The 25,755-nt window shown below is 45.5% G+C and overlaps 1 protein-coding gene across 1 annotated transcript in view; it reads left to right on the forward strand.

Moving 5' to 3' along the window:
- LOC124286548 (centrosomal protein of 290 kDa-like) overlaps nucleotides 1-25,755 on the forward strand; it is a 101,091-nt gene that overhangs the window by 45,785 nt on the left and 29,551 nt on the right. The window contains 22 exon segments of the mRNA XM_046722917.1: nucleotides 298-362; nucleotides 796-1,110; nucleotides 1,868-1,993; nucleotides 2,192-2,284; nucleotides 2,533-2,682; nucleotides 3,196-3,276; nucleotides 5,285-5,458; nucleotides 6,373-6,484; nucleotides 6,849-7,045; nucleotides 7,322-7,382; nucleotides 12,782-12,879; nucleotides 13,356-13,488; nucleotides 14,639-14,772; nucleotides 14,813-14,848; nucleotides 14,850-14,921; nucleotides 14,923-15,024; nucleotides 21,592-21,786; nucleotides 22,481-22,561; nucleotides 22,704-22,732; nucleotides 22,734-22,809; nucleotides 24,558-24,692; nucleotides 25,400-25,630. Of these exon segments, the coding sequence (XP_046578873.1) occupies nucleotides 298-362; nucleotides 796-1,110; nucleotides 1,868-1,993; nucleotides 2,192-2,284; nucleotides 2,533-2,682; nucleotides 3,196-3,276; nucleotides 5,285-5,458; nucleotides 6,373-6,484; nucleotides 6,849-7,045; nucleotides 7,322-7,382; nucleotides 12,782-12,879; nucleotides 13,356-13,488; nucleotides 14,639-14,772; nucleotides 14,813-14,848; nucleotides 14,850-14,921; nucleotides 14,923-15,024; nucleotides 21,592-21,786; nucleotides 22,481-22,561; nucleotides 22,704-22,732; nucleotides 22,734-22,809; nucleotides 24,558-24,692; nucleotides 25,400-25,630 (2,696 nt within the window).

A 25,755-nucleotide genomic window follows, 5' to 3' on the forward strand; every position in this document is an offset into this window, starting at 1 on the left:
CGTGAAGGTCCGGGTTAGAATGAGCCTTCAGTAACCCATGCTTGTCGTAAGAAGAGGCGACTAATGGGATCGGGGTGGTCAGGCTTGCTGGCTTGATTGACACATGTCATCGGTTCCCAGTTGCGCAGATCGATGCTCATGCTGTTGATCCTTGAATTGTCTGGTCCAGACTCGATTATTTGCAGACCACCGCCATATAGCTGGAAAATTGCTGAGTGCGGCATAAAACTAAAACTCACTCAAATGGCATCAATCCATCACATATGGTGCTTTATCTTTGATTATTGGGAATTTCAGGTTCGGCTCGTGATGGGGTACAGCCTCAGCTTGGACAGTTCCCCAGTATAGACAGGATGCTGGCAGTAAGTGCACCGCAGTGATGCTCTGCTACAGTGTGTATTGTCCAGATGTTATAACAGGGATAGAGTTGGTCAGAAGTAACCAACACTTTCGTAACACTTAATAAAAATTATCAGAGGTCTCTATGACTTGGCTGCTTGAATATGATGCTGGTTCTGATCCAGCTGTTTACATGCTGTCATGATATGGAACATAGTTGACTGTGGCATTAAACAACATTCATTCACTTCATTGGGTGAATGGGTAAGAAGTAGCCTTCACCTTGCCTTCATGTGAAGACGGACCAGGAAGTAGACATGAAACATCATTCCAAGAAAGTTGTTGTCTATAAATATTCATGTCTTCATGTTCCTCCAGCATATAAATGCCCATCAAAGACTTTCAAACTATAATTGCTCAAACCTGTTTTTAAGAGGTTTTTATTGTTTTGTTCAGGCTATCGAGGCTAAGAAGGTGATTGGCTCCTATGACACCTCGCTGTTCCTCAAAGAACAAGTGGATGTGTTGCGAGGGCGTAACGACGAGCTCCGCAATGAACTCCGAGAAGCACGCGTGGAAGGGAACAAGAACCGGATGGAGCGAGACAAGGCATTTTACAAGATAGAACAGATGGAGAAGGACCATCAGGCCTTCCAGGAGTCCGGCATCGCTCCTGGGGCGTTCAAGGCCCTCCCACTCCCTGAAGGCATGGCTGTGACCAGCACTGAGATCATCGCTAATCTCAACGAACATCTTGTGGTGGTGCTGCAGGTTAGTGTCTGTAGTTGTATCACTCGTTGGTTTTGGGGAGGTGGGGTAGGTTAGTGGTTAAAACTTTCGCCCATCACGCGGGTTCAGTTCCTTGCAATGGTACAATGTGTGAAGCTCATTTCTGGTGTCCCATGCTGTGATATTGCTGGAATATTGCTAAAAGCGGTGTAAAACCATACTCACATAATATAGATCCATGAAGTAGCACATGGCCTCCATGTTATTCATTGAGCCATGGTTGGTGGAGTCTATGACAGAGTGGAGTCATGAGGATCTATACCTGTATGTTGATAGCTGTACTCCAGCAGGGGCGGATACAGCTTTTTGAGAAAGGAGGTGTGCACAATATTGAGGAAAGAAGGGGGGGAATCTTCATTTCCACACGCGTTTCAATGGTCATTTAACAAATTTTCTGGACCAAAGGTTGTGTGCACACCCCTGCACCACCAGCCCCCACCCCCACCCTCTGGAGCCGCCTGTGCTCCAGTGGCAGCTTAATATTGGTCACATTTACCCCACCTACAACACTCCCCTTTAAAAATGTTATTGAACACATGAACCCAAAATAAAACCTTTGTATTATTGAAATCCAGAGGAATATATCAATGACCCGAGCATCATTAAATCTGACACAAACACAGACACCAGATGTGGAAATACAGCCCACCCTCTTTGTTGATCTTTCATTGAACCTCGCCAGTTCTGACCATGTTGTGTGACTGGAACAATGATGTGGAAATGATGTTGATTCCTGCAGGAGATGTCGCTGAAGGAGGAGAGCATGAAAAAGATGGATATCTCGCTGGAGAACTACAAGCGCAAGTTTGCCGTGATGAGACACCAGCAGGGACTTGTGTACCAGGAATTCCTGGCATCAAAGAAGGTAGGGAGCTGTACAGTAAATCTTAATGTGGCTATTATAAGCATAAGTTTTACACAGTTAATCCTCTTTGTGTATTGCAAGATCACTTCAATACAGTTGTAATTATTGAGTATTCAAGTAAAGAAATATGAGACAGGGATCATTAAATGCTCTAGTATTGAAAAATAAGTATTGAAAAGAACCATGCTGTGTTTACAGGAGTGGGAGGCAGAATGTGACAAGCTGAAAGATCAGCTGAAGAAAGTCCATGGAGATAGAGAGGAAGATTCTGTCCGCATCCAGGAATTTGATGTGAGTTGTCTCCCCTTTATAATGAATTACCTGAAGTGTTTGTGATATTTCAAACAAAGAATGCATCATTTTTCTCTTTGTCTGAAAGACCTTCAGATTAGTTACTAGGTTTGCAGATATGATACTGTTATCATTTACAATTCTGCACTGATATGATGGTGTATTGAATAATATTGACTAGGTCTGAGAGAGAGAATGATAGTACATTGTACCCTACAACAAGTTAATAGTGCATGCTCCCCCTACAGAGGCTGATAGACACACTTGGCAAGGATGACGTAGAGGTGAGGCGCCGTCTGGCTGACATGACCAGGAAGATCACAACGCTCCGTGTCAATGAAAAGGCACTGACAAGGCGCTACCAGATCATGGAGGAGATTGACACCAGGCTTAGAAAGGTCAGTCACACGTTGGACTTGTACATGTGAGCAGACCCTTGAAGATCTGTGCTAGAATTGATCTTCATCAACCCATGCTTGTTGTAAACAGTGACTAAAATGGCTTGCTGACTTGGTGCATTTCATCAAATCCCAAACTGATATCAGGCACAGGATTGCCTCATCCATGCTTGAGATTACAGATCGCGGTCGAAAAGCTTGAATATACCTGAGTGTGGCATTAAAGCACAATGTGAGCACAGGGGAATATTAGCTGCCCATAGACTGTCATACTGTATACTTTTTGTATTAACCTTGTTTTCAGCATGTTGAATACTTTTACTTGGATGGATATTGCATGTATTATGGAGAGATATGACAAGCATTTGCTTTCTTTCTGTAGGCTTTAAGAAACTGTACAACCATGATGATTTACAGTTGTTTCAAGAAATATTTGAATATGATTTTTCTTCCAAAGTGAATTGACTGTCAGGTCAAAAAGGTTTTATCAATTATATTTTGTGTCACTCTCAGGAATTGCATCAACAGAGGAATGAAATCACACAGATACAATCTGCCATCTCTGAGAGGATGGGCTACCTCTCCAGATTCAAGGTCAGTGTGTGAAAAACCCTTAGAATGGACACTACTGTTCCCAGAAGAGTCCTCAGTACAACCAGAACCATTTGAATGGTTTGAATTAAGCCAGCATTGTTCAGGGGTAAACAGATAGTAGTCTGAAAACAACTTCATTGTGCTGCCAGTTTCATCCCTTGGCTGCCATATGATAATAATTCCACTCACCTGATGGATCATAGTACTTAGACACACACAGGGTACGTGATACCAGATTCCACTCACCTGATGGATCATAGTACTTAGACTCACACACACGGTACGTGATACCATATTCCACTCATCTGATGGATCATAGTACTTAGACTCACATACAGAGTACGTGATACCATATTCCACTCACCTGATGGATCATAGTACTTAGACTCACACACAGGGTACGTGATACCATATTCCACTTACCTGATGGATCATAGTACTTAGACACACACACAGGGTACGTGATACCATATTCCACTCACCTGATGGATCATAGTACTTAGACTCACACAATGGGTACGTGATACCATATTCCACTCACCTGATGGATCATAGTACTTAGACTCACACACAGGGTACGTGATACCATATTCCACTCACCTGATGGATCATAGTACTTAGACTCACACACACAGGGTACGTGATACCATATTCCACTCACCTGATGGATCATAGTACTTAGACTCACACACAGGGTACGTGATACCATATTCCACTCACCTGATGGATCATAGTACTTAGACTCACACACAGGGTACGTGATACCATATTCCACTCACCTGATTGATCATGGTACTTAGACTCACACACAGGGTACGTGATACCATATTCCACTCACCTGATGGTTCAGGGTACTTGACTCACACACAGGGTACGTGATACCATATTCCACTCACCTGATGGATCATAGTACTTAGACTCACACACAGGGTACGTGATACCATATTCCACTCACCTGATTGATCATAGTACTTAGACTCACACACAGGGTACGTGATACCATATTCCACTCACCTGATGGATCATAGTACTTAGACTCACACACAGGGTACGTGATACCACATTCCACTCACCTGAGGGATCATAGTACTTACACTCACACACAGAGTGCATTGATACCATATTCCACTCACCTGATGGTTCAGGGTACTTGACTCACACACAGGGTACGTGATACCATATTCAACTCACCTGATTGATCATAGTACTTAGACTCACACACAGGGTATGTGATACCATATTCCACTCACCTGATTGATCATAGTACTTAGACTCACACACAAGTGCGATGATACCATATTCCACTCACCTGATTGATCATAGTACTTAGACTCACACACAGAGTGCACGTGATACCATATTCCACTCACCTGATTGATCATAGTACTTAGACTCACACACAGGGTACGTGATACCATATTCCACTCACCTGATTGATCATAGTACTTAGACTCACACACAGGGCATTGATACCATATTCCACTCACCTGATTGATCATAGTACTTAGACTCACACACAGGGTACGTGATACCATATTCCACTCACCTGATTGATCATAGTACTTAGACTCACACACAGGGTACGTGATACCATATTCCACTCACCTGATTGATCATAGTACTTAGACTCACACACAGGGTATGTGATACCATATTCCACTCACCTGATTGATCATAGTACTTAGACTCACACACAGAGTACGTGATACCAATTTTCCACTCACCTGATGGATCATAGTACTTAGACTCACAAACAGGGTACGTGATACCATATTCCACTCACCTGATGGTTCAGGGTACTTGACTCTCACACAGATTACAGGACACTATATGCCTCTCACCTGATGGTTCAGGGCACTTAGACACACACAGATTACAGGACACTATATGCCTCTCACCTGATGGTTCAGGGCACTTAGACACACACAGATTACAGGACACTATATGCCTCTTGGGATTGGTTGACAACTTATATAATGTCACCAGGACATGAATGTTGTGTGTCCAGGACATGTCAACCTTCAAGATCAACCAGCTGCAGAAGACTCTGGAAGACTCAGTGCCACAGAGTGACATGGATAAGATGAACCGGCGCTACCATGAACTGACGGAGAAGTACCGCGACCTCCTTGAGAAAGGCAATAACCTGGTGTCTAAAGCTGAGGCCCTCACTGGACTTGAGGTGAGGCAACATTAATGTATACCCCCTTTCACCACCAATGGTTAGAAGAGACTCATGGAACCAGAACATGGCCTTTTTTCTTTGAAGTGAAGTCTCCTCGAGTCGATTTTGAATAATACACAATATATTATGTGGTTTTACATATTTGTTCACCAAATACTGCATCGTACTGTTGGTACTGTCTTGAGCCAGATTTTCTTTCAGATCGGTATGGGCATAAGTAGAACTAGGGTAGCCTAGTGGTTAAAGCATTCACTCCTCACGCAAGAAGACCTGGCTTCGATTGCTCAGTGATTGTGATCTGCTGTGATTCATGGATTACACTCTCACTCACTCACTCACTCACTCACTCACTCACTCACTCACTCACTCACTCACTCACTCACTCACTCACTCACTCACTCACTCACTCACTCAGATTGTTGGTTCAAATCCCATTTTGCTCTAAATATGTTTCAGCATCATACACATACTCTTCTTCTCAGCTCATCTGTTAAGGTCCTACATAACTTTTGTGGGTTTTAGCCCACATTAAGCTGATACACCATAAGTGGAACACTGTTATAAGCATTAAACTCATTTTAATCACTCATGCATTGTGTATAGTTTCCAGGATCCTCATACAACATTCTTGGCATTCATAAACCTATGGTAAACTGTGGAGGTATGACAGGTTGTAATGTTACAAATGCTTTATGGATCCGGACCCAGCATGTTTTTGAAGCAATAACCATTTCTTCAAAATAATGAGATTGATAGGAACAAGCGATGTTACGTATTTCTCAACTGCTTGGTTGATGATATCACTGATGATTTGATTACTTGAATTTTTACTTTTTATTTATTTTTTTGTTTTTTCATTTGTACATTTTACTTTTTCTATGGTGTGATATGATTGACATTCTGCTCAACAGGCAGAAGTGAAGCGATTAACCAATGACAGTGAGGAGTTAAAGACAACACTGAGTCTGGAGAAAGAGAAACTACATGCCTTAGAGGCAGCCATGGAAGAACTACACAGAAGAGGTAGGTCATTGAGTATTAAATACTTCTCACCACTTGTCACCCACCACTCATCTCCTCTTCTCATCACCCACCACTCATCACCCCAACTCATCACCACCACTCATCACCCACCACTCATCTTCCCAACTCATCACCCACCACTCATCACCCACCACTCATCTCCCCAACTCATCACCCACCACTCATCTCCCTAACACATCACCCCAACTTATCACCCACCACTCATCGCCCGAACAGATCACTCCAGTCACCCTCAATCACAACCAATCTCATCCTATCATCTGCCCATCATCCCCCTAAATCCCCAGGTTTACCCTCTTTTTCCCTGATCAAGTGAATCTTTTCTATTGTTCTGCATCACTAGGTGTGACAGAGGGTGTGGATGTGAAGGTGACAGATGGTGACATCATCTCCATCTCCAAGAAGATCACGATGCTGGAGATGAAGGAGCTGAACGAGAGGCAGCGGGCGGAGCATGCAGTTCGGATGTACGAGCAGCAGCGAGACATCCTTCGGGAACTAGAGACTCGCAACAAGGACCTGGAAGAAAAGTTCTCTGAGGTTAGCGGAGGCACACACCAGTCTTCTTTCATCTGGGGGTTTAAGATTCAATAAGGGGCTCACACTGGGGGTCAGGTGAAGCTAACTCCAGTCTACTGGCATCTGGAGGTCACAGGTTCAATAGGGGGCACCTACTGGGGATCAGTCTGAGCTGACATCAAACTACAGACATCTTGGAAATACATCTTCTTTGTATAAAATCTATCACAAGACATTTGTTAAATGATATAAAATTGTTGGATTTTTTTATCATTGATGACTTATTATTTAACACAGGTTACTAAGCTGAACCTTGAGATGCAGAAAACCGAGAGAGATCTGCGAGATGAACTTTCAGGTGAGTTTCTAGAACAGATGAGCAACACCTCAGGTATTTGTGTCTCTTGGACACATATTTTTCAGGTTATTAAATCATGACTGTTATATTCATCCTTTAATGTTTGGAAAGAAGTTGCAAGTGATATGCCATCACATCAGTATATTGTCATAAACATTAGAAGCTTATGATAGGGGTACTATACCGCTCCAGTGACTTTGGTTTTGTGTCTCTATGTGCTCAGCAATGGCATTCAGTTATAGAGAATGAGCTGGAAATTCTAGGCATCTTCCTCAGGTGAATTAACCTTCAGTCCCTCATCTTGACTTTGTGCTTGCAAAATTAATTCACTCATAGGTCATTCTCTAAATATATAACAGATGTTGAAGTGACCAAGAGAGATTCTTATGCCTCTGTTAAGAATCTTGCAATTCCATTGGTTAATCAATATCATATGACAAAATGCTGAACTTTGCATCATATATCATCGCATGACAATTATTGTTCCCCCCGTGTATAATTTCACCCTTACCTTGGATCCTATCCCTTGACCACCTCAAGGGTACTTGTTTTCACATAATTACCTTGTGAGCATCAGTTATTGGATTCTTTCTCAGAAGAAGTCCTTCTTGGGGTACATATAAGCATTAAAATGTCCATTTTAAATCCTACGACAGTTGTAACTATATTTTTCAATAAAATATTTACAAAACAAAAAACTTGTTTTGTCTTGTGAGACCCCCCCTACAGGGCCCCACCAGACCCCCTACAGCCAAGAGCAGGTAACTCTCGCCGTCTACCTATTACCTCACTTTTCATACTGTCAGTCTGTTGAATTGACGTGTGTGGTGTTTGTTTCGAGTTTGGTTCTCTGTTTTCCAGCCTTGTGGCAGGCAAAATGGCGGACCTTGCGATCGTGTTTTCCTTGCTACATGTTCTTGGTAGCTTGTAGTAGGGAGTGCGGCTAGCCTTTTTTCTGCTTTGCATTGTATGTTTAGTATTTAAATGGCTGTAGCTTGTAGCATTTAAATATCGCCCATGCATTTTATTTATTGCTATTTACTTGTGTTTATATGTTTGCTGCTTCACGGTTCCTGCTAGTAACACTGGCGTGGTTCTGTTTGTTGCATTTTAAGCCCTGTGCGTTGTGCCGTGCACACTACCACCACAGATGTTCATAAGGTGTGCCTCTGGTGTTTACCCGAGGAGGCTCACGACGATCAAGGATGTTCATAATAAGAGCCCTTGCGTCAATATTCCTGTTACGTTATGTTGTGTTATGTTACACATACACATTTCATACGTTACACACAACGTGGCTCATAGTTGCCGAGGTTGTGTTTTTTGTCTGGGTTTCTGCGCCTCACGTGCATTCTTTCAGGCACGCAGATTTTATGTTTTTCACTAATCTGCTTCAAGCGGGGGATAATTTTTGATGAAAGGTTTCTAAGGAAATCCCTTTATCGTCCCCCCGCCTACTCCTCCCCCACAAACAATGCTGCTACACTAACGACTGATGTCTTAGTTATAGCAGCAGCGGAAATCGTCAGTGAACACTTTTATCTCAGACGTGGTTTCCAGACTCCGAGATTGGTACCCGGTCTACGGGTAGAGATTACACTGGTGCATCATTTGGAGGAGGTCCCGACCCAAGGTCTGGCTCCAGGAAGGGTCTGACCTCCCGGGGACGGTAGGGCGCAGAACCCCGGCGCCGGTAGCTCAGGTCTCGGCCTGATGTCTATCGACGCCCAGGACAGGAGACTGTTGAGTGTGACAGAGCTACCGAGATGCCGATCACCTCAATGCTCCAAGGTCTACCCGTGTACACCAGGGGAACCGTGCATTGACATGCTACCCCCATGTGTTTCCTGACCGGGGTTCGGACTCTCTGAACCTGGAGACTAGCACCGACCCGGGCTTCGGCCCTGGTAGGGCGCAGAACCCCGGCGCCGGTAGCTCAGGTCTCGGCCTGATGTCTATCGACGCCCAGGCCAATAGGCTGTTGAGTGTAACGGAGCTACCGATCACCTTGACGCACAGAGGTCTACACGTGTACACCAGGGGAACCCTGCATTGTCAGGCTACTCCAAGGTGTTTCGGGATCAGGCTTCGAATTCGAACCGCCGACCCAAGCACTTATATATATATATGTATATGTATGGGTATTTATATAGCGCTATAGGCTATGTTTGACTTGTTGCCGACTGCAGGGGTTTACTGTATTCTGCCACAAACCCCGGTAGAAGTGTGACACATGCCAGTGTCGGCTTCCCGGGAGACGGCGAAAATACTCTGTGTCGAGATCCAGTCTCTGCTGGGCAAGGCAACCATCGAGGTGGTTTCCAACGGTCAGGAAAAGGTAGAGTTTGACTCCATTTATTTCCTTGTTGCCATTAAGAACGGAATGTTAAGACCCATTCTCATCCGAGAGCTGAACAAGTTAATAGAGGTACTGTCCTTCAAGATGGAGACACCACGCTCGGTGATCTCATCACGCCAATCGACCTCGAGGTCACGTGCCTTCTTGTTCCATTGCACCCTGCAAGATTTACCTTCGGTTCTTCTCCGACGGGACGTGCTACCAGTTTCGTGTGCTCCCCTTAGGCTACATTGCGGCGCCAAGGGTGTTCACCAAATTGAGGTTTATTACAGCCCAGATAGCCAGATCGCAGCTAGTGCAGGTGTTGTCACCCGTACCTAGGTGACTTTCTCATTGGGGTTTTAGAATAACAGTTGAGTCTGGGAACCTCACGATCAGTGTTGGTCACTTAAGAAACTGTGCCGAATTGTCAACCTCACGCAGTCAGATGGATAGACATCAGGCGTCTCTCCGAGGCACTCCCCCTGGAGACACCGTCTCTCTCAGTCCAGCCTGATACATCCCTCCGGGGTTGGGGCGATGTTCTGGTCAACCTGCGGTCTCTTGATGACGAAGTCACAACCTGCACATCAATGTGCTGGATTGACAGCAGTCAGGTTGGTGTTCGATCCCCGACGCCGGGATTCGAATTACCTTTTCAGCCAGACACATTCTCACTCTGAACGGGGCACCACACCCAAATCCTCGGATTCTCTGGGTGGCTTGGCCTCTGTCGGGTCTAACCCCCAGACACACGGAATTCCTGCAGCCGTTGCAGACACAATTCTGACTTCGAGGTGGAATTCGACACCCGTTCAGTGTGTCGATAGGTGGGGCTCGCTGGTGTGCAGATAGGGAGATTTCAGAATCCCTATTCTGCGGACTTAGTTCGGATATTGGAGTTACTATAACCTCGTTTTGTTTGAGAGCCTTATGACCTCAACCATTCCCAGGTACTCCATGGCTATTTCCACGTTTCACACCTCGTTCGATGGTGCTCTTGTACAGCGCTTCGTAGCTGGCATGAACAGGGTTCGACCACCTCGGCGGCGACCGAGCCCACCTTGAAATTGCCAATTATTCTCAATTGGCTATTTGGCCCTGACTTTTCAAGTATATCGTCTCTCTCACTTCACTTGTTGACGTGGAAGACGGCTTTACTTGTGGTGGTGAGCTCTGGTAGAAGGGTCGGGTACATCCATGCAATACCCACTGACCCGACACTGACAGTATTTTATACTGATCATGTCCGTATTCGCCTCCCGGGTACCTACCACTCTCAGTTCGATATTGCTTTCCACGTGACTGCTCATATCGAACTTCCACCCCTTACCCAGCCTTTCACACCGGGGACCGATCTTTCGATTGCTCACCTGTTGGAGTGACTATACAAACGAACGAAAGGGATCCGTATGGGTACCCATGTGTTCTGTTTGGTGGCGGGAAGACTGGTGAGTCTGCTAGCAAGCGGACTTTATCTCGTTGGCTTGTTTCCGTAATTGTTCAGTTACAATGCTAAGGTTTACCTTCCCCTGAGGGGTTGAAGGCAGACTGGGTAGGGCAGATGCCGCTTTGTTGACAATACACAGTGGATAGTGTCCTGCCACCCGGACCAAGTTATTAACTGGTCATTGGTATCGGTTCTGTTCAATGTCGATATGGTTCATATCACTACATCGTATAAGCCTTACCACCCTTTCGGGTTGGGTCGGGTTTAGGTGTACATACGTCCCTTACATCCTCTTCACTTAAAGGTAAGAGAGGACGGGGCTGGTTTAAATGCTATAACCAGTCATATGCTATTAACCCGTCTTGCGACGGAATTGGGTACAAACCCCCCACGGGTTTGGTATGCCACTGTTTGGTATGCCTCTCTTCGAGCAGCATGTCACGTGACCAGGTTAGTGTAATAGTGAGCCAACACATGTTCAACTATGCTTTTCACTATTCATGGGATTTTTGTTCACTAACAGTTTTTCCCTCTTCCCGAGACTCCGGTATTTGGGAGTCTGTGTTAATCATCACTTTGGGTGATGGTGATTTACACTTACCCTTTTCACTCGTACAATGCATGGGGTTTGTACTCGTTCGTCAGAAAGTTTTTAGCGAGGCTAATAATTTCTCTTGGTTTTATCGAGGTCCCGGCAAGCCCTCTTCCAAACAGGAGGGGTGCATTCGAGCATTAGTTTGCAGTACTTATTAGCTCGACACCTGGGTTATTGGCGATTAAGCGTTTTTTACGCTTTCCTTCCCTTATACCTTTCGCCACGCTTCTCTGGTTCGGGCTATTAAGGTTGGGAGTTGTTTCGGCATGTCCCCATACATTCCTTTCCATTGTAATGGTTGGGGGTGGGGTTTTATGTCATAACTGATTTGAGCCAATTGATGTATAAGCTTGGGCTCTCTATTTCCTGTCCTAGCCACGCCCCCGCTTGATTGACATCAGCGGTCAGGTGGCTTGGTAAGTGTGTATTTTCTATTTCCATATCGGTTGTAGATTCATCGGGTTTAGTTGTTGCCAGACAGAATGCCACTCCCGTCTCAAATATCTTTGGGAGTCTGTCTTATGCTTATATGTACCCCAAAGAGGACTTCTTCTGAAAAAGAATTATACAAACCTGTAGAGGTTATGAATTCTTTGAAGAAAGTCCTCCTTGGGGTATGGCCACCCGCCTCCCCTCATTCTGTCTGAAACGTTCAGCATGAAAAGTGAGGTACGAGGTAGATGGCGAGAGTTACCTGCTCTTGGCTGTAGGGGGTCCGGTGGAGCCCTGTAAGGGTGGTCTCACAAGACAAAACGAGTTTTTTGTTTTGTAAATATTTTATTGAAAAGTATAGTTACAACTGTCGTAGGATTTAAAATGGACACTTTAATGCTTATATGTACCCCAAGGAGGACTTTCTTCAAAGAATTCATAACCTCTACAGGTTAGTATATGTATCTTGTCTATTTTGTTTGTGTGAACTGATGCTTTCATTACTTTTCAGCAAATCCTAGTTCCTTTCATATTTTGAACCTACGTGTAAGATCGTATTTTCTATATGATGTTTACTTTACTAGATTCCGTGACAAAGTCTGTGAGTGATGCAGACAGGAAGAAGATATCCCAACTGGAGGAGGGCGAGCTGACTCTCAAGCATGAGATTTCCAAACTGAAGGTAGGCAGTTACCATTACAGGCAGTAGCAGTTATAATGGTAATAATCATTCCACAAACCAGGGCCCCGTTCCTCAAAGCGATCGTAGCGCTACGACAGTCGTAAGTGTATGTTAAAGTATGGGAGTTAAGAAAGGCGCCCAGGTCACAATATGACTGATTTACAAACTGTGATATTATAGCGTGGTATAAGAATTACGTCTGTCTTTCAGTAGTTGGTTAGTTTGTTGTTTAAGGCCGCACTCAGCAATATTACAGCTATATGGCGGCAGTCTGTAAACAATCGAGTCTGGACCAGACAATTCAGTGATCCTGTTTCCAGTAGATAGCTTGATATATTGTTGATACATATATAGATACTTGGCCTTGCAGAAGTCAAAGATTTACTCTTGCTCATGTCAATGCCTCAAACATCTCATTTAACTGGAACGCTGATTGGTTATAGAGTCTTACGATGTTTGTTTGTCTCTGGTTACAGGAAGTGGCAGAGGTTGCGACATCCCAGCTGAAGATCTACGAGACACAACAGGTGTCACATGACAAGGAACTTCAGTCGCTACGGCAACAGCTCCTTGACTTCCAGATGCAGAGTGATGAGAAGACCATCATAGGTCAGTGCTGTCTGTGTGTTTAGACTGACTGATTGACTGAGTTTGGTTTTAAATCGCTTTTAGCAATATTCCAGCAACATCACGGCGGGGGACACCAGAAATGGGCTTCACACATTGTACCCATGTGGGGATACGAACCCGGGTCTTCGGCGTGACGAGCCAACGCTTTAACCATTAGGCAACCCCACCGCCCCCTGTGTGTTTAGAACGCCTGGAACACTGTTGTTCCTGTAGTCATGACACCACCTGTCACAATTTCAGAAATTAGTTGTTTTGTGTATATTCAGGGATACATAGAATTCTGGGGAGATAAAAAACCCAAAATAATTTTAGTTAATTATATTAAATCCTAGAAATGGCCTCGGTCAATATTTTGCTTCAGACATGAAGAGGTCAAATAGGATTACATTTTCTAACTATAAGGAACAGTTTAAAAGTTCAGTGTTGGCTGAAAACCTGAATTGCTTAAGATTTTGAAGATGACAATTACAGTGTTATTTCTTTACATAAAACCCGTGAAGATCCGGGTTAGAATTGATCTTCAGTAACCCATGCTTGTCGTAAGAGATGACTAACGGTAGGATAGCCTAGTGGTTAAAGCGTTCGCTCGTCACGCTGAAGACCCGGGTTCGATTCCCACATGGGTACAATGTTTGAAGCCCATTTCTGGTGTCCCCCACTGTGATATTGCTGGAATATTGCTAAAAGCAGCGTAAAACCAAACTCACTCACTAATGAGATCAGGTGGTCAGGCTCACTGACTTGGTTGACATATTTCATCGTATCCCAATTGTGTAGATCGATGCTCATGCTGTTGATCACTGGATTGTCTGGTCTAGACTTCGATTACTTACAGACCACTGCCATATAGTTAGAATATTGCTGAGTGTGGCGTAAAACTAAACTCACTCACTCATTCTTCACTTAAAATGTAAATATCCTGAAAAAGTGATTTTTGGCAGAGAAGTGATATCCATTTCTTACTTAACTTAGAGATTACAAATTTAGAATCAAACATTGGATTTCTTACCTTAGAATGTGAGAGTTGTTTATTACAGAGTTATGACACAAGAGACCTTCAGATGCATGTAATATGGCATGTGCAATAATAATCATCCCAGGCTTTAATCAGGTTTGTTTACTGCCACAGGTAAGCTGCACCGCACCATCGTGCAGCTGCAGGTGAGTGAGGGCACAGCAGGGAGGAAGTGGGGGGAGGCCAGGAAGAAAGTAACGAAGCTGGAGGCCCAGGTGTTGCGAGGAGAACACAGGCTGGAGGCCCAGGTGTTGCGCAGAGGAGAACAGGCCAGGGATCGATGACAAGAACCAGACTATACAACACAACCGGGCAGAGGCACAAGAACAAGGCCAGGTACCTCAAGAAGGAGTCTCAACGAACTGTTGTAACTTAACAGTTTGCAGGAGCTGTGAGCAGGGCTGTCCAAACAGGAGAAGTTCTCAAAGAATATGATGCAGTTGAGGCAGGAGTTTGCTCTCCCTACGAAGCTGGAAGAAGAGCTCCGAGATGGGCGTCAAGTAGTCACAGCCGTGGGTTCTCTGTCAGCCATGTGGCAGGCAAAATGCGATGACAGCTAGCGATCGTGGTTTCCTTGCTATATGTTCTTGGTAGCTTGTAGTAGGGAGTTCATATATTATGTTTGCATATTATATGGTAGGCTTGCCTAAATTCTCTTTCTTTCAGCGAATTTGTGGTAAGTCGTTGTTGAGTAATTTTGATAGTGTTAGTTTTCGGTATCACTCAACTTTACTCTATCACTAGTACGCAGGGGTGGCTAGCCTTTTCTGCTTTGCATTGTATGTTTAGTATTTAAATGGCTGTAGCTTGTAGCATTTATATATCGCCCGTCGTGGGGATTATTCTTGCTATTACTTGTGTTTATGTGTTTGCTGCTTCACAGTTCCTGCTAGTAACACTGGCGTGGTTCTGTTTGTTGCAGTTTAAGCCCTGTGCGTTGCTGCCATGCACACTACCGCCACAGGATGGTTATAAAGTGTGCCTCGGTGTTTAGCCGAGGCGGCTCCGACGATCAAGGATGCTCATAATAAACGCCCTTGCATCAATATTCCTGTTAAATTATGTTGTATTATGATACATATTTCATACGTTTACACACAGCGTGGCTCATAGGGCGAGGTTGTGTGTTTTGTCTGGGTTTCATAAGCCTCCGCATTTCTTTTCCTCGACACAGATTTTATGTTTTTCACTAATCTGCTTCCAGATGGGATAATATTTGATAAAAGGTTTCTAAGGAAATCCCTTTATCGTTTCCCCGCAAAACAATGTTGCTGACTTAAATATGACTCAATTTGCTTCACTATTGCAGCAACATATTCTTCAACATAATGTCAATTCGATGATTGATAGCTGCATGTCGGGCTCCGTAAGGAGCTCGACACCGCAAAGATGTTGATCTCGAAGGTAAGTTCACCAGGTGTCGTCTGTGGTGAAATTCCCGCCCGATTGACACGGTGCTGTCTGGGTTCGCAAGGAGCCCAACGCACGCCTGTTGTAGGGGGTGGATCGGGGCGCATCTGGGGGGTTGGCTGCGCCCGAGCTCTGGCTCGAACAGCGCCCTCCCAGGCAGCTTGATCCTGGCCGGCTCAGGTGATGGTGTGCTCTTCGGCACCTTGTGGCGACCTAACTTCGGGCTCAGGTTCGATCACGCGCCTGGCGCCGGCGATGCAGGTTTTGCCCTGTCTTCGCCTGGTGCCCTGACTGGCGGTCGCCTAGGGCATGAACCAGCTCGGGACACCTCGGCCTTCGGCACCTTGTGGCGACCCTAGCTTCGGCTCAGGTTCGATCCGCGGCGCTGAAAGCCGGGCGATGCAGGTTTCGCCCTGCAGGTTTTGCCCTGGTGCCCTGACTGGCGGTTAAGCCAGGCGCCGACCAGCTTCGAGGACACCTCGGGCCACGTGGTCAGTCGGGGTTGCCGGGGAAACCTGTATATCGGCAGGTTCCTCTCGGCGCCCGGTCTGGATTCCACTGAGCTGCCGATCACCCGGCGGCCCTAGGTCTACCTGTGTCCACCAGGGGCAACCTGCATTGCCAGGCTACTCCCTTGTGTCACCGAGGACTGCAGATCGGACTAGCACCGACCTGGCCGCCCCGCACGGAGCAGATCCCCGGCGCTGTTAGCTCAGGTCTCGGCCTGATGTCTATCGATGCCCTGGCCAAGCGGCCGTTGAGTGTGACTGAGCTGCCGATCACCTCGGCGCCGAGGTCTCACCCGCACTTACACCAGGGGAGCCTGCATTGTCAGGCCACTCCCATGTGTTGGGGATCGAGGGGTTCGAACTCAACCGCCGACCGAGCACTGGCGATACATACATGTGTATGTATGGGTATTTATATAGCTATAGGCTATGTTTGACTATACGCTCAGTGCTTTTTTGAGTACTTGGGGAAACCTGATTTATCAGGCTACTCCCTCGTGTCTAGGGATCGGGTTCGGGTCTAGAACAGCTGAGCTTCGCTCTCGCGGATTCTCTGAACCCGTGGGTAGCCGACCCAGGCCGGCACTGGTAGGCGCAGATTCCCGACTCGGTAGTTCAGGTCTCGCCTGATGTCTATCGGACGTATTGACCTAGATGCCATCGAGTGTGCCGGTGTGACTGTCACCTCGCCGGCTCCGAGGTCTGTCTGAGGTGTTGTGAAACCTTGATTGTCAGGCTTCTCACATGTGCCCGGAATCGGGGTTCAGGCTCGTACAGTGGACAAGTCGATTTGAGCTTCGGCTCATTTCGCTACTTTGAACTTACCACTAAGTAGGTTCGTCCCTGAGGCAAAGTGCGCAGATAAAATCGCTGACTGTGTTGCCTCAGGTGTTGTCCATGTCGACTACCGAACGTTGGGTTAAGGGTCCGGAGGTAAGCCTGCTTCCAGCACGGCATCGGGACAAGGCCTCACACTCTCCCTTAAGTCTGCGTTCTTTCCCTTCACAGCTCAACGCTGTATGCTCCACTTCGGCATCTCGGGCTGCTGAGGGAGCTGGTGGAAAGGGACCTGAGAGCCGGTGGAATTTTTCGTCGGCTGACTCTGGGCGGCATCTGTGTCGGGGGCAACTCTCATCTGGCTAGGGACTGCATTGTAGCTGTGCCAGTCAAATGATGAGGCGGTTGCCGGGCATATCGCCGGGACAGTTTTCGAGAATACGGAAGTCTGTTGAGCTTCGTTACTTCCTCAGGGTGCCCAGGCATCGATAAACGTTAAGTTACCCGACTGCTGGAATTACTATATTCTGCGCAAACACCGGCGGAGCGACACACTCCTGTGTCGGCTTCCCGGAGACGGCGACAATAATCCGTGCCCAGATCCAGTCTTTGCTGGGCTAGGCAACCAGTGTTATGGTTTCAATGGTCAGGAATATGTGGGGTTTGACTCCACTTATTTCATAGTTGCCATTACTTAAGCGAATGTTCAGACCCATTCTCATCTGAGAGTGAACAAGTTTATAGAGGTACTGTCCTTCAAGATGGAGACACCGCTCGGTGATCTCATCTGCCGAGACAGGGGATTGGCGCCGCGTCAATGCGACCTCGGTCAGCGATACCTCCTTGTTCCATTGCACCCTGATTTCAAGATTTACCTTGGTTTCTTGTTTGACCGGACGTGCTACCAGTTTCGTGTGCTCTCCTTAGGCTACATTCACGGTGCCAAGCGGTGTTCACCAAATTGAGAGTTTATTACAGCTCAGATAGCCAGATCGAAATGCGGTGTTGTCACCCGTACATAGGCGACTGACTCATCGTGGTTTCAGATAACTGTTGAGTCTGGGGACCTCTCACGATCAGTTACTGAAACTGGGTGGAATTGTCAACCTCACGCCGCAGTCAGATGGACAGGCGTCAGGGCGTCTCTCCGAGGGTCCCCACCCTGGAGACACCGTCAAGCTCTCAGTCCAGCCAGATACATCCCTACCGGGTTAGAGGCGATGTTCTGGGTGACCTGCAGCCTCTTGAGACGAAGTCACAACCTGCACATCAATGTGCTGGAATTGACAGCAGTCAGGTTGGTGTTCGATCCGCGCGCCCGGATTAGAATTACCTCTTCGCCAGACATTCTCACATCTGCGGAGCCACACCGAATCCTCGGATTCACTGGGTGGCTTTGGCCTCTGTCGGGCATAACACACGGAATTCCTGCAACCGTTGCAGACACAATTCTGCCTGGGATTGACACCGTTCAGTGTGTTGATAGGTGAAGGGCTGGTGTGCAGATAGGGGATTTCATAATCCCTATTCTGGCGGACTTAGTTCGATATTGGAGTTACTATAACCTCGTTTTGGTTGAGAGCCTTATGACCTCCACCATTGCGGGTACTCCATGGCTATTTCCACGTTCACACCTCGCTCGATGGTGCTCTGCCTAGGCAGCATCCTCTCGCACATCGCCGTTAGCTGGCATGAACAGGGTTCGACCGCTTCGCCGTGACCCAGCCCACCTTAAAATTGCCACTTATTCACAATTGGCTGTCTGGCCCTAATTTTTCAAGTATATCGCCTCTCTCACTTCACTTGTTGACGTGGAAGACGACTTTACTTGTTGTGGTGAACTCTGGTAGAAGGGTCGGGTACATCCATGCGATTCCCACTGACCCGACACTGACAGTATTTTATACTGATCATGTCCCGATTCGACTCCCACCCGGATACCTACCACTCTCAGTGCGATATTGCTTTCCACGTGACTGCTCATATCGCACTTCCATCCCTTACCCAGTTTTCCGCACCGGGACCAATCTTCGATTGCTCACCGTTCGTCACTTAACGAACGAACAAAAGGGATCCGTACGGGTACCCATGTGCTGTTTGGTGGTGGAAGACTGGGGAGTCTGCTAGCGTGCTTGACTTTATCTCGCTGGCTTGTTTCCGTAATTGTATGGTTACAATGATACGGTTTACCTCCCCGAGGGGTTGAAGGCAGACTGGGTAGGGCAGATGCCGCTTTGTTGACAATACACAGCGGCACTGCTCAATGAAGAGATCGGTTCTGTCGCTCTTTTGGAGCCAGCAGAACGCCTTCATCTCGCCATTACCAACTTGACACGCATTCTAAGGATCGTGCTCGGTTCGGTCTTTCGGTTCTCTCCAGTGGAGAGTGACCTGCCACCCTGACCAAGTTAGTAACTGGTCATTGGTATCGGTTCTGTGTTCAATGTCCATATATTTCATATCACTACATCGTGATTAGCCTTACCATCCTTCGGTTGGGTCGGGTTTGGGTGTACATATCGTCCCTTACGCCCCTTCAAGAGGGCGGGTCCGCTTTTGAACGCTTTAACCAGTCATATGCTATTAACCTGTCTTCGCGGACGGAATTAGGTCTTGAAACCCCACGGGCATTGTTTGGTATGCCTCTCTCGAGCCGCATGTCACGTGACCAGGTTAGTGTAATGGTGAGCCAACATATGTTCGGCTACGCTTTTCGCTATTCAGGGGATTTTTGTACGCTTACAGTTTTTCCCTCTTCCCGAGCCTTCGGTATTTGGGAGTCTGTGTTGATCAGCTTTGTGGGATGGTGGCCTACACTTACCCTCCTCACGCCGAGAGTGTTTGGTGGGGGTGTTTTTCACTCGCACAATGCATGGCGCTTGTAGTCGCTCGATTTCAGAAAGTTTTAGCGAGGCTAATAATTTCTCTGGGTTTTATCGAGGTCCCGCAAGCCCTCTTCCAAACAGGGGCTGCATTCGAGCATTAGTTTGCAGTACTTATTAGCTCGAGCCTCAACTGGGTTATTGGCTTTGTAGCGCTTAAATTTTTACGCTTTCCCTACCCTTATACCTCTCGCACGCATTGATCTGGCTGGGGCTATATTAGGGTTGGGAGTTGTTTCGCATGTCCCCATACATTCCTTCCATTGTAAATGGTTGGGGCGGGTTTTATGTCATTGATATTGAGCCAATTGACATATAAGCTTGGGCTCTCTAGTTCCTCACCGCCTGATTGACATCAGCGTCAGGTGGCTCGGTGTTTTCTATTTCGTGATCGGTTGTAGATTTCACTCCACCACGGGTTTAGTTGTTGCCAGACAGAATGCCACCCGCCTCAAATATCTTTGGGAGTCTGTCATATGCTTATATGTACCCCAAGGAGGACTTCTTTCTGAAAAGAATTCATACAAACCTGTAGAGGTTATGAATTCCTTTGAAGAAAGTCCTCCTTGGGGTAAGGCCACTCCCCCTCATTCTGTCTGACACGCTCAGCATGAAAAGTGAGGTAACGCAGGTAGACGGCGGAGAGTTACCTGCTCTTGGCTGTGTTGGTCCGGTGGGGCCCTGTAGGGGTGGTCTCACAAGACAAAACGAGTTTTTTGTTTTGTAAATATTTTATTACAAATATAGTTACAACTGTCGTAGGATTTAAAATGGACATTTTAATGCTTATATGTACCCCAAGGAGGACTTTCTTCAAAGAATTCATAACCTCTACAGGTTTGTATAAATTAGCTTCATTCTTATGGTGGATGGTGTTAGAGAGTTGAGATAGGAGGTAGTCACAGCTCTAATTAACTTGATTGTATTGAAGGAAAAACTGAAGAAGGTCAGATTGTCACAGTACTGCCATAGCTTCATTGTTGTAGGGGTCCGGTGGCCTAGTAGCCAAGTGGTTAAAGCGTTCACTCATCATGCCGAATTCCCGGGTTCGATTCCACACATGGGCATGATGTGTGAAGCACATTTCTGGTGTCCCTGTTGTGATATTGCTGGAATGTTGCTAAAAGTTTTGTAAACCCAACTCACTGACTCACTGTTGTGGAGGAAGAGCATGGTGAGGTGGGGCAGTGAAAATACTGCCTTAGTTTGCCTTGAATGGATTTGATTGAATGGTCAGACTCGCTGATTTGCTTGATTGCACTTCATAGGAGGATGCTCATCATTTCAACCATTGGATTGTTTGGCCTGAGTATTTACATGCAGTTTAACAGCATAACACAATATGCACTCACTGTTTTAATGTAAAGGTCAGTTAAGTAATTTAAATGATTGCTTAGTTATTTTGATCTGCTGTGATCCCTGGATTAGTGTTCACAGTGCCATTACACTCACTCACTCACTCACTCACACATTCTCTCACTCACTCAAGGTCCGGGACCATCGCGAGGGTATGCGGGACAAGGTGGCGGAGCTGGAACTGCAGAAGGAGAGCCTACAGGAGCTGATCTCCACTCTGAAGGACGGGCGTGGAGCTGCTAAGGTGGTGGAGTGGCACTCCAAGATTGAGACAGTTCGTCTTGAGGAGCTGAAACAGAAGAGACTCAACACTAAACTGCATAAACAGGTGGGTATCAGGGAGGCAGCGTTCAATGGTCAGAGGAGGAAACTGGTGTTTAGTTTAGTTGCCGTACATGTTCAGTTCATGAGATCATGGTTGAGGAAATTGCCCTGTATTAATCCTTGAAGTTGCATTTTAAATAGATATACTGATAAAAACCTGCAAATGACAACCATATGCATGTATATGTATGCATATGTAACAATGAACAACTTATCAGGGCTGGCCTCCAGTTGTCAGTGTATTGTCAACTGCTTGACGCCAGCAAGCTGTAAGTAGGATGTTTGTTTAGCTGGAGACTGACACGTGCCCCTCATGTCGGATTGCGTGGTGATCGCTAATTTAGATATCTGGTCTCCTTTGGTAAGTAATTTACTTCCAGGGACCATGAGAAGACGTTTAGTTAAGCTGTATTGTTTACTTATCCGAGTTTAGTTAACAGGACTCTAATAGTGATGATTAATGAAGAAATTTGCCGGGACCAAAGAAAAGTGTTTACTTATCCGGTCTGTTTAGTTAAGCGGTCTTTTCAAATATGGAACTTAGAACAGAATTCAGACTAATTTTAAACTATATTTGCCTCCGCCACACCAGGACATCATGAGAATAACTCTTCTGACAGTTTCTTGGCAGTCTTGTCATTATTGTTGGTGTTGGTCCATGTCTTCCTAACATGTATGATCACCTTGGGTTGTTGCAGATCAAGTACCTGGAAGGAATCATCCAATCCCATGAACTGACAATAGCCGACTTCGAGGCTGACAACGTCAGAGTCATCAAGGCAAGTTGTCTGCACTGTAATACATTGCTGAGATATGTTGGTGTATGTTTTGTTGTGCAAAGTAAGCCAGAATGTCAGTATTTGTGAGACAATAATGTTCCAGTGAGATGTGATTGTATAGATGTTATCTGTCTGTTTTCAGGACTACGAGGAGAGACAGTTGAGATGGGAGCAGAGAGGTGGAGCTGGAGAGGACCGTCATCAGTCTGGAGAGACAAGTGGAGGAGATAGTTGGGGCTGCATCCAGGGTAGGTGGATAGTCAGGGTAGTGGGAGGTTAGTCTGTGACTTGCAGATTTTTGGAACATGTTTCTGCAGACACAAGATGTTAATGATTGCAGCACACAGGTTTCCCAAGGTTAACAACACAAATCCAAGATAGATTAATCAAAAGCCTGGCTTTAAGAATTCTAACCAAGACAGCCAATGAAATCTCTGTTCATTTGTGCCTGGTCACCATCTCCAAGCAGCTAATCTACAAGGTTGTAAATAGTTTATCATTGTAATCATCTAGCCAGACACCAATGAGGTTTAGAAGATGGAAACTGCGGAGTTATCTACTATCAGTGCTTACGAAAGTGGAAACAAACTATTTCAGCTGAGAACAAAATGGATTCATTCCTTGATGTAACCCTTCTTGGGACACGTGATGATCTGGGTTAGAATTGGTCTTCAGTAAGCTATGCTTGTCATAAGAGGCGACTAACGGGATCAGGTGGTCAGGCTTGCTGATTTGGTTGACACACGTCATTGTATCTCACCCTGCGTAGATTGGTGCTCATGCTGTTCATCACTGGATTGTCTGGTCCAGACTTGACTATTTACAGACTGCTGACATAAAGCTGGAATATTGCTGAGTGCGGCAATTAACAACAAACCAACCAACTTGTTGGAAAACAAACAAAAAAACCTTCTCGTACCAACTACTGTAAACGTACTTATTTTCGCGTGGTGCAATTTTCGTGGAATTGACAGTTTAGACTACATCGCACGCAGTCAATTATTCGCGCAATCAGTAATTGCCGGAACTGCCAGCTGTCTCTTTGGCCGCCACTAATAGCAGTGAAAACAAACAGAGTGGCTTAACCTGTCAGGGCGTTTATTGCATACTCACAGGAAATCCCTATCTGTGCGATATACTAGTACACAGTAATCCGTTTACTCACGGAAGAGATGAAAAACACATCAGTCTTATGTTCCGAATTCTGACGATCTGACGAATTAACTTCTACTGTATATGAAGCTCTTTGTGATTTCAAACAAGCCGGGTTGTTGTGAATGAGATGATTGAGTGTTAAGTGACTATTCGCTTCATGATGTACTGGTAAATAAAATCTTAATGAATAAATAAAATACTGCTGTATTATTTCTTTCCGAGTCGTTTCATGGTAATCTGTTTTGTATCAAACCATCTGTCATGTGACCAATTTCCATGGCGGCCACAACACACATTGCTGTTTTCACTAATTCGGCGATGGTATTTGGCTCATTATTTAATTATGTTTTGGGAAATACATTACAGCGACAGTTAAGTATGATTCTTTATGCTACTATCAGTCATTTTAAGATTCCCGTAGATTTCTGTCTTCAAACTTGATGTGTTATGGTAACAACTCAGGGGCGAGCATGGCTAGACTGAATGAATGACAGGTTTTTAGCATGTGTATAAATTTTCGCACTAAAATGTTTTGTGCCGAAAATAAAAATAAAACCTGCGCGAAATATAATACGTTTACAGTATGTAAAAATCAAATTAAGATAATTAGTAATTTACTTGATGAACTAAACAAAATACCCGCTTGACAAATCAGTAGGTAGTGCTTTCCGGTGACATGGTGATGCCTCCTGACATGATTTTGCTGGAATATGGTAAGGATACATAAAACTTTGCTAACAGACCTATTCCCCAGTCGTTTTACATATTGGAGCATTTTTCATCTGGAATAGCAGGATTGTATCAGCTATTACATTTCTGTTATGTATGTACTACCCAACAGTTTGAGCAGGCAGTGGGCAGCCTTCCTGATTCCAATCTACCTGTGGCCAGTCAGCTGGATCAGGCCATCTCCACAATCAAGGGCAACGTCAAGACCATCCTGGACACCAAGGCTGAGTCCAAGACACTGAGACAGGTACGTGCAGAATAAACGGGAAACACCAGTATCTCTCCACCTCCACAGCTCAAATGACCAGGGCTTCAAAGAACTTTGGGCAAAGAGAATTAGTCTGTCTACATTTTCACCTGTGCCAGTCAGACAAACACTCACCTGTGGACCCTAATATTCAGTCAGCATGTGTTAGAATAACACTGGTTTATTTCAACAATATGAAGTATTATTTGTTACATTCTCATGGAACAAATTACAGTCAGAGGGAATTATGTATATTGTACACAATTATATTATGATATATCAAAAACTAATGTCCATATGAGTGTATTTTGTTATGGATGTAATGGGCTCAGCTTGAAACTATGAGTTGTCATAATTCCTTGTTGACTGTAGCACAAAAATATTATCATGTAATGCAAGCAGTGGGAATGTTGTCAGTAACGTTTAGGTCTAAAATCATGGACATACAACATTAATGTAACCTTAAATGAACTGCAAAAACAGATCTGATCATTAAACCCTAAAATGTACCAGACAATGTGAGGGATGGTGGCTCGACACGCCGAAGACACGGGTTCAATTCAACACATGGGTACAATGTGTAAAGCCCATTTCTGGTGTCTCCAGCTGTGACAATGCTGGAATATTGCTAAAAGCAGCATAACACTATACCCACTCACATAAAATGTGAAGGAAGGTGAGCTACATGATCTTTGTAATTGTTCCAGAGGAATAGTGACCTGGAGAAGCAGCTGCGTGATGCGGAGCGAGCCATCATTGAGCGGGAGAAACTGATCTCAGAGCTAAGACTTAGGATGCCAGCTACTGCCGACCGGGATGAGATAATCCTCAGAGCCACGTCAAAGGTCACAACGGCCATGAAGAAAAAACCAGAGGATCATGACTTTGAGAGTCAACAGGCGCTGAAGATTGCCCAGTCCACCATGTCCAGTTTGCAGGTAATGTTTGTTACCATGGTTACAAGACATATTCTTCAATACTTGACGTGTTTATGATGTTTCATGCTTCAGATTTGGGGACAAAACTGATCAAGCAGCTTATGATGGGTGTAGAGTTGCTTACC

Source organism: Haliotis rubra, unplaced genomic scaffold (genome assembly GCF_003918875.1).
Source record: "Haliotis rubra isolate DU_JTF1 unplaced genomic scaffold, ASM391887v1 Scf386, whole genome shotgun sequence".
Taxonomy (NCBI): Eukaryota; Metazoa; Mollusca; class Gastropoda; order Lepetellida; family Haliotidae; genus Haliotis; species Haliotis rubra.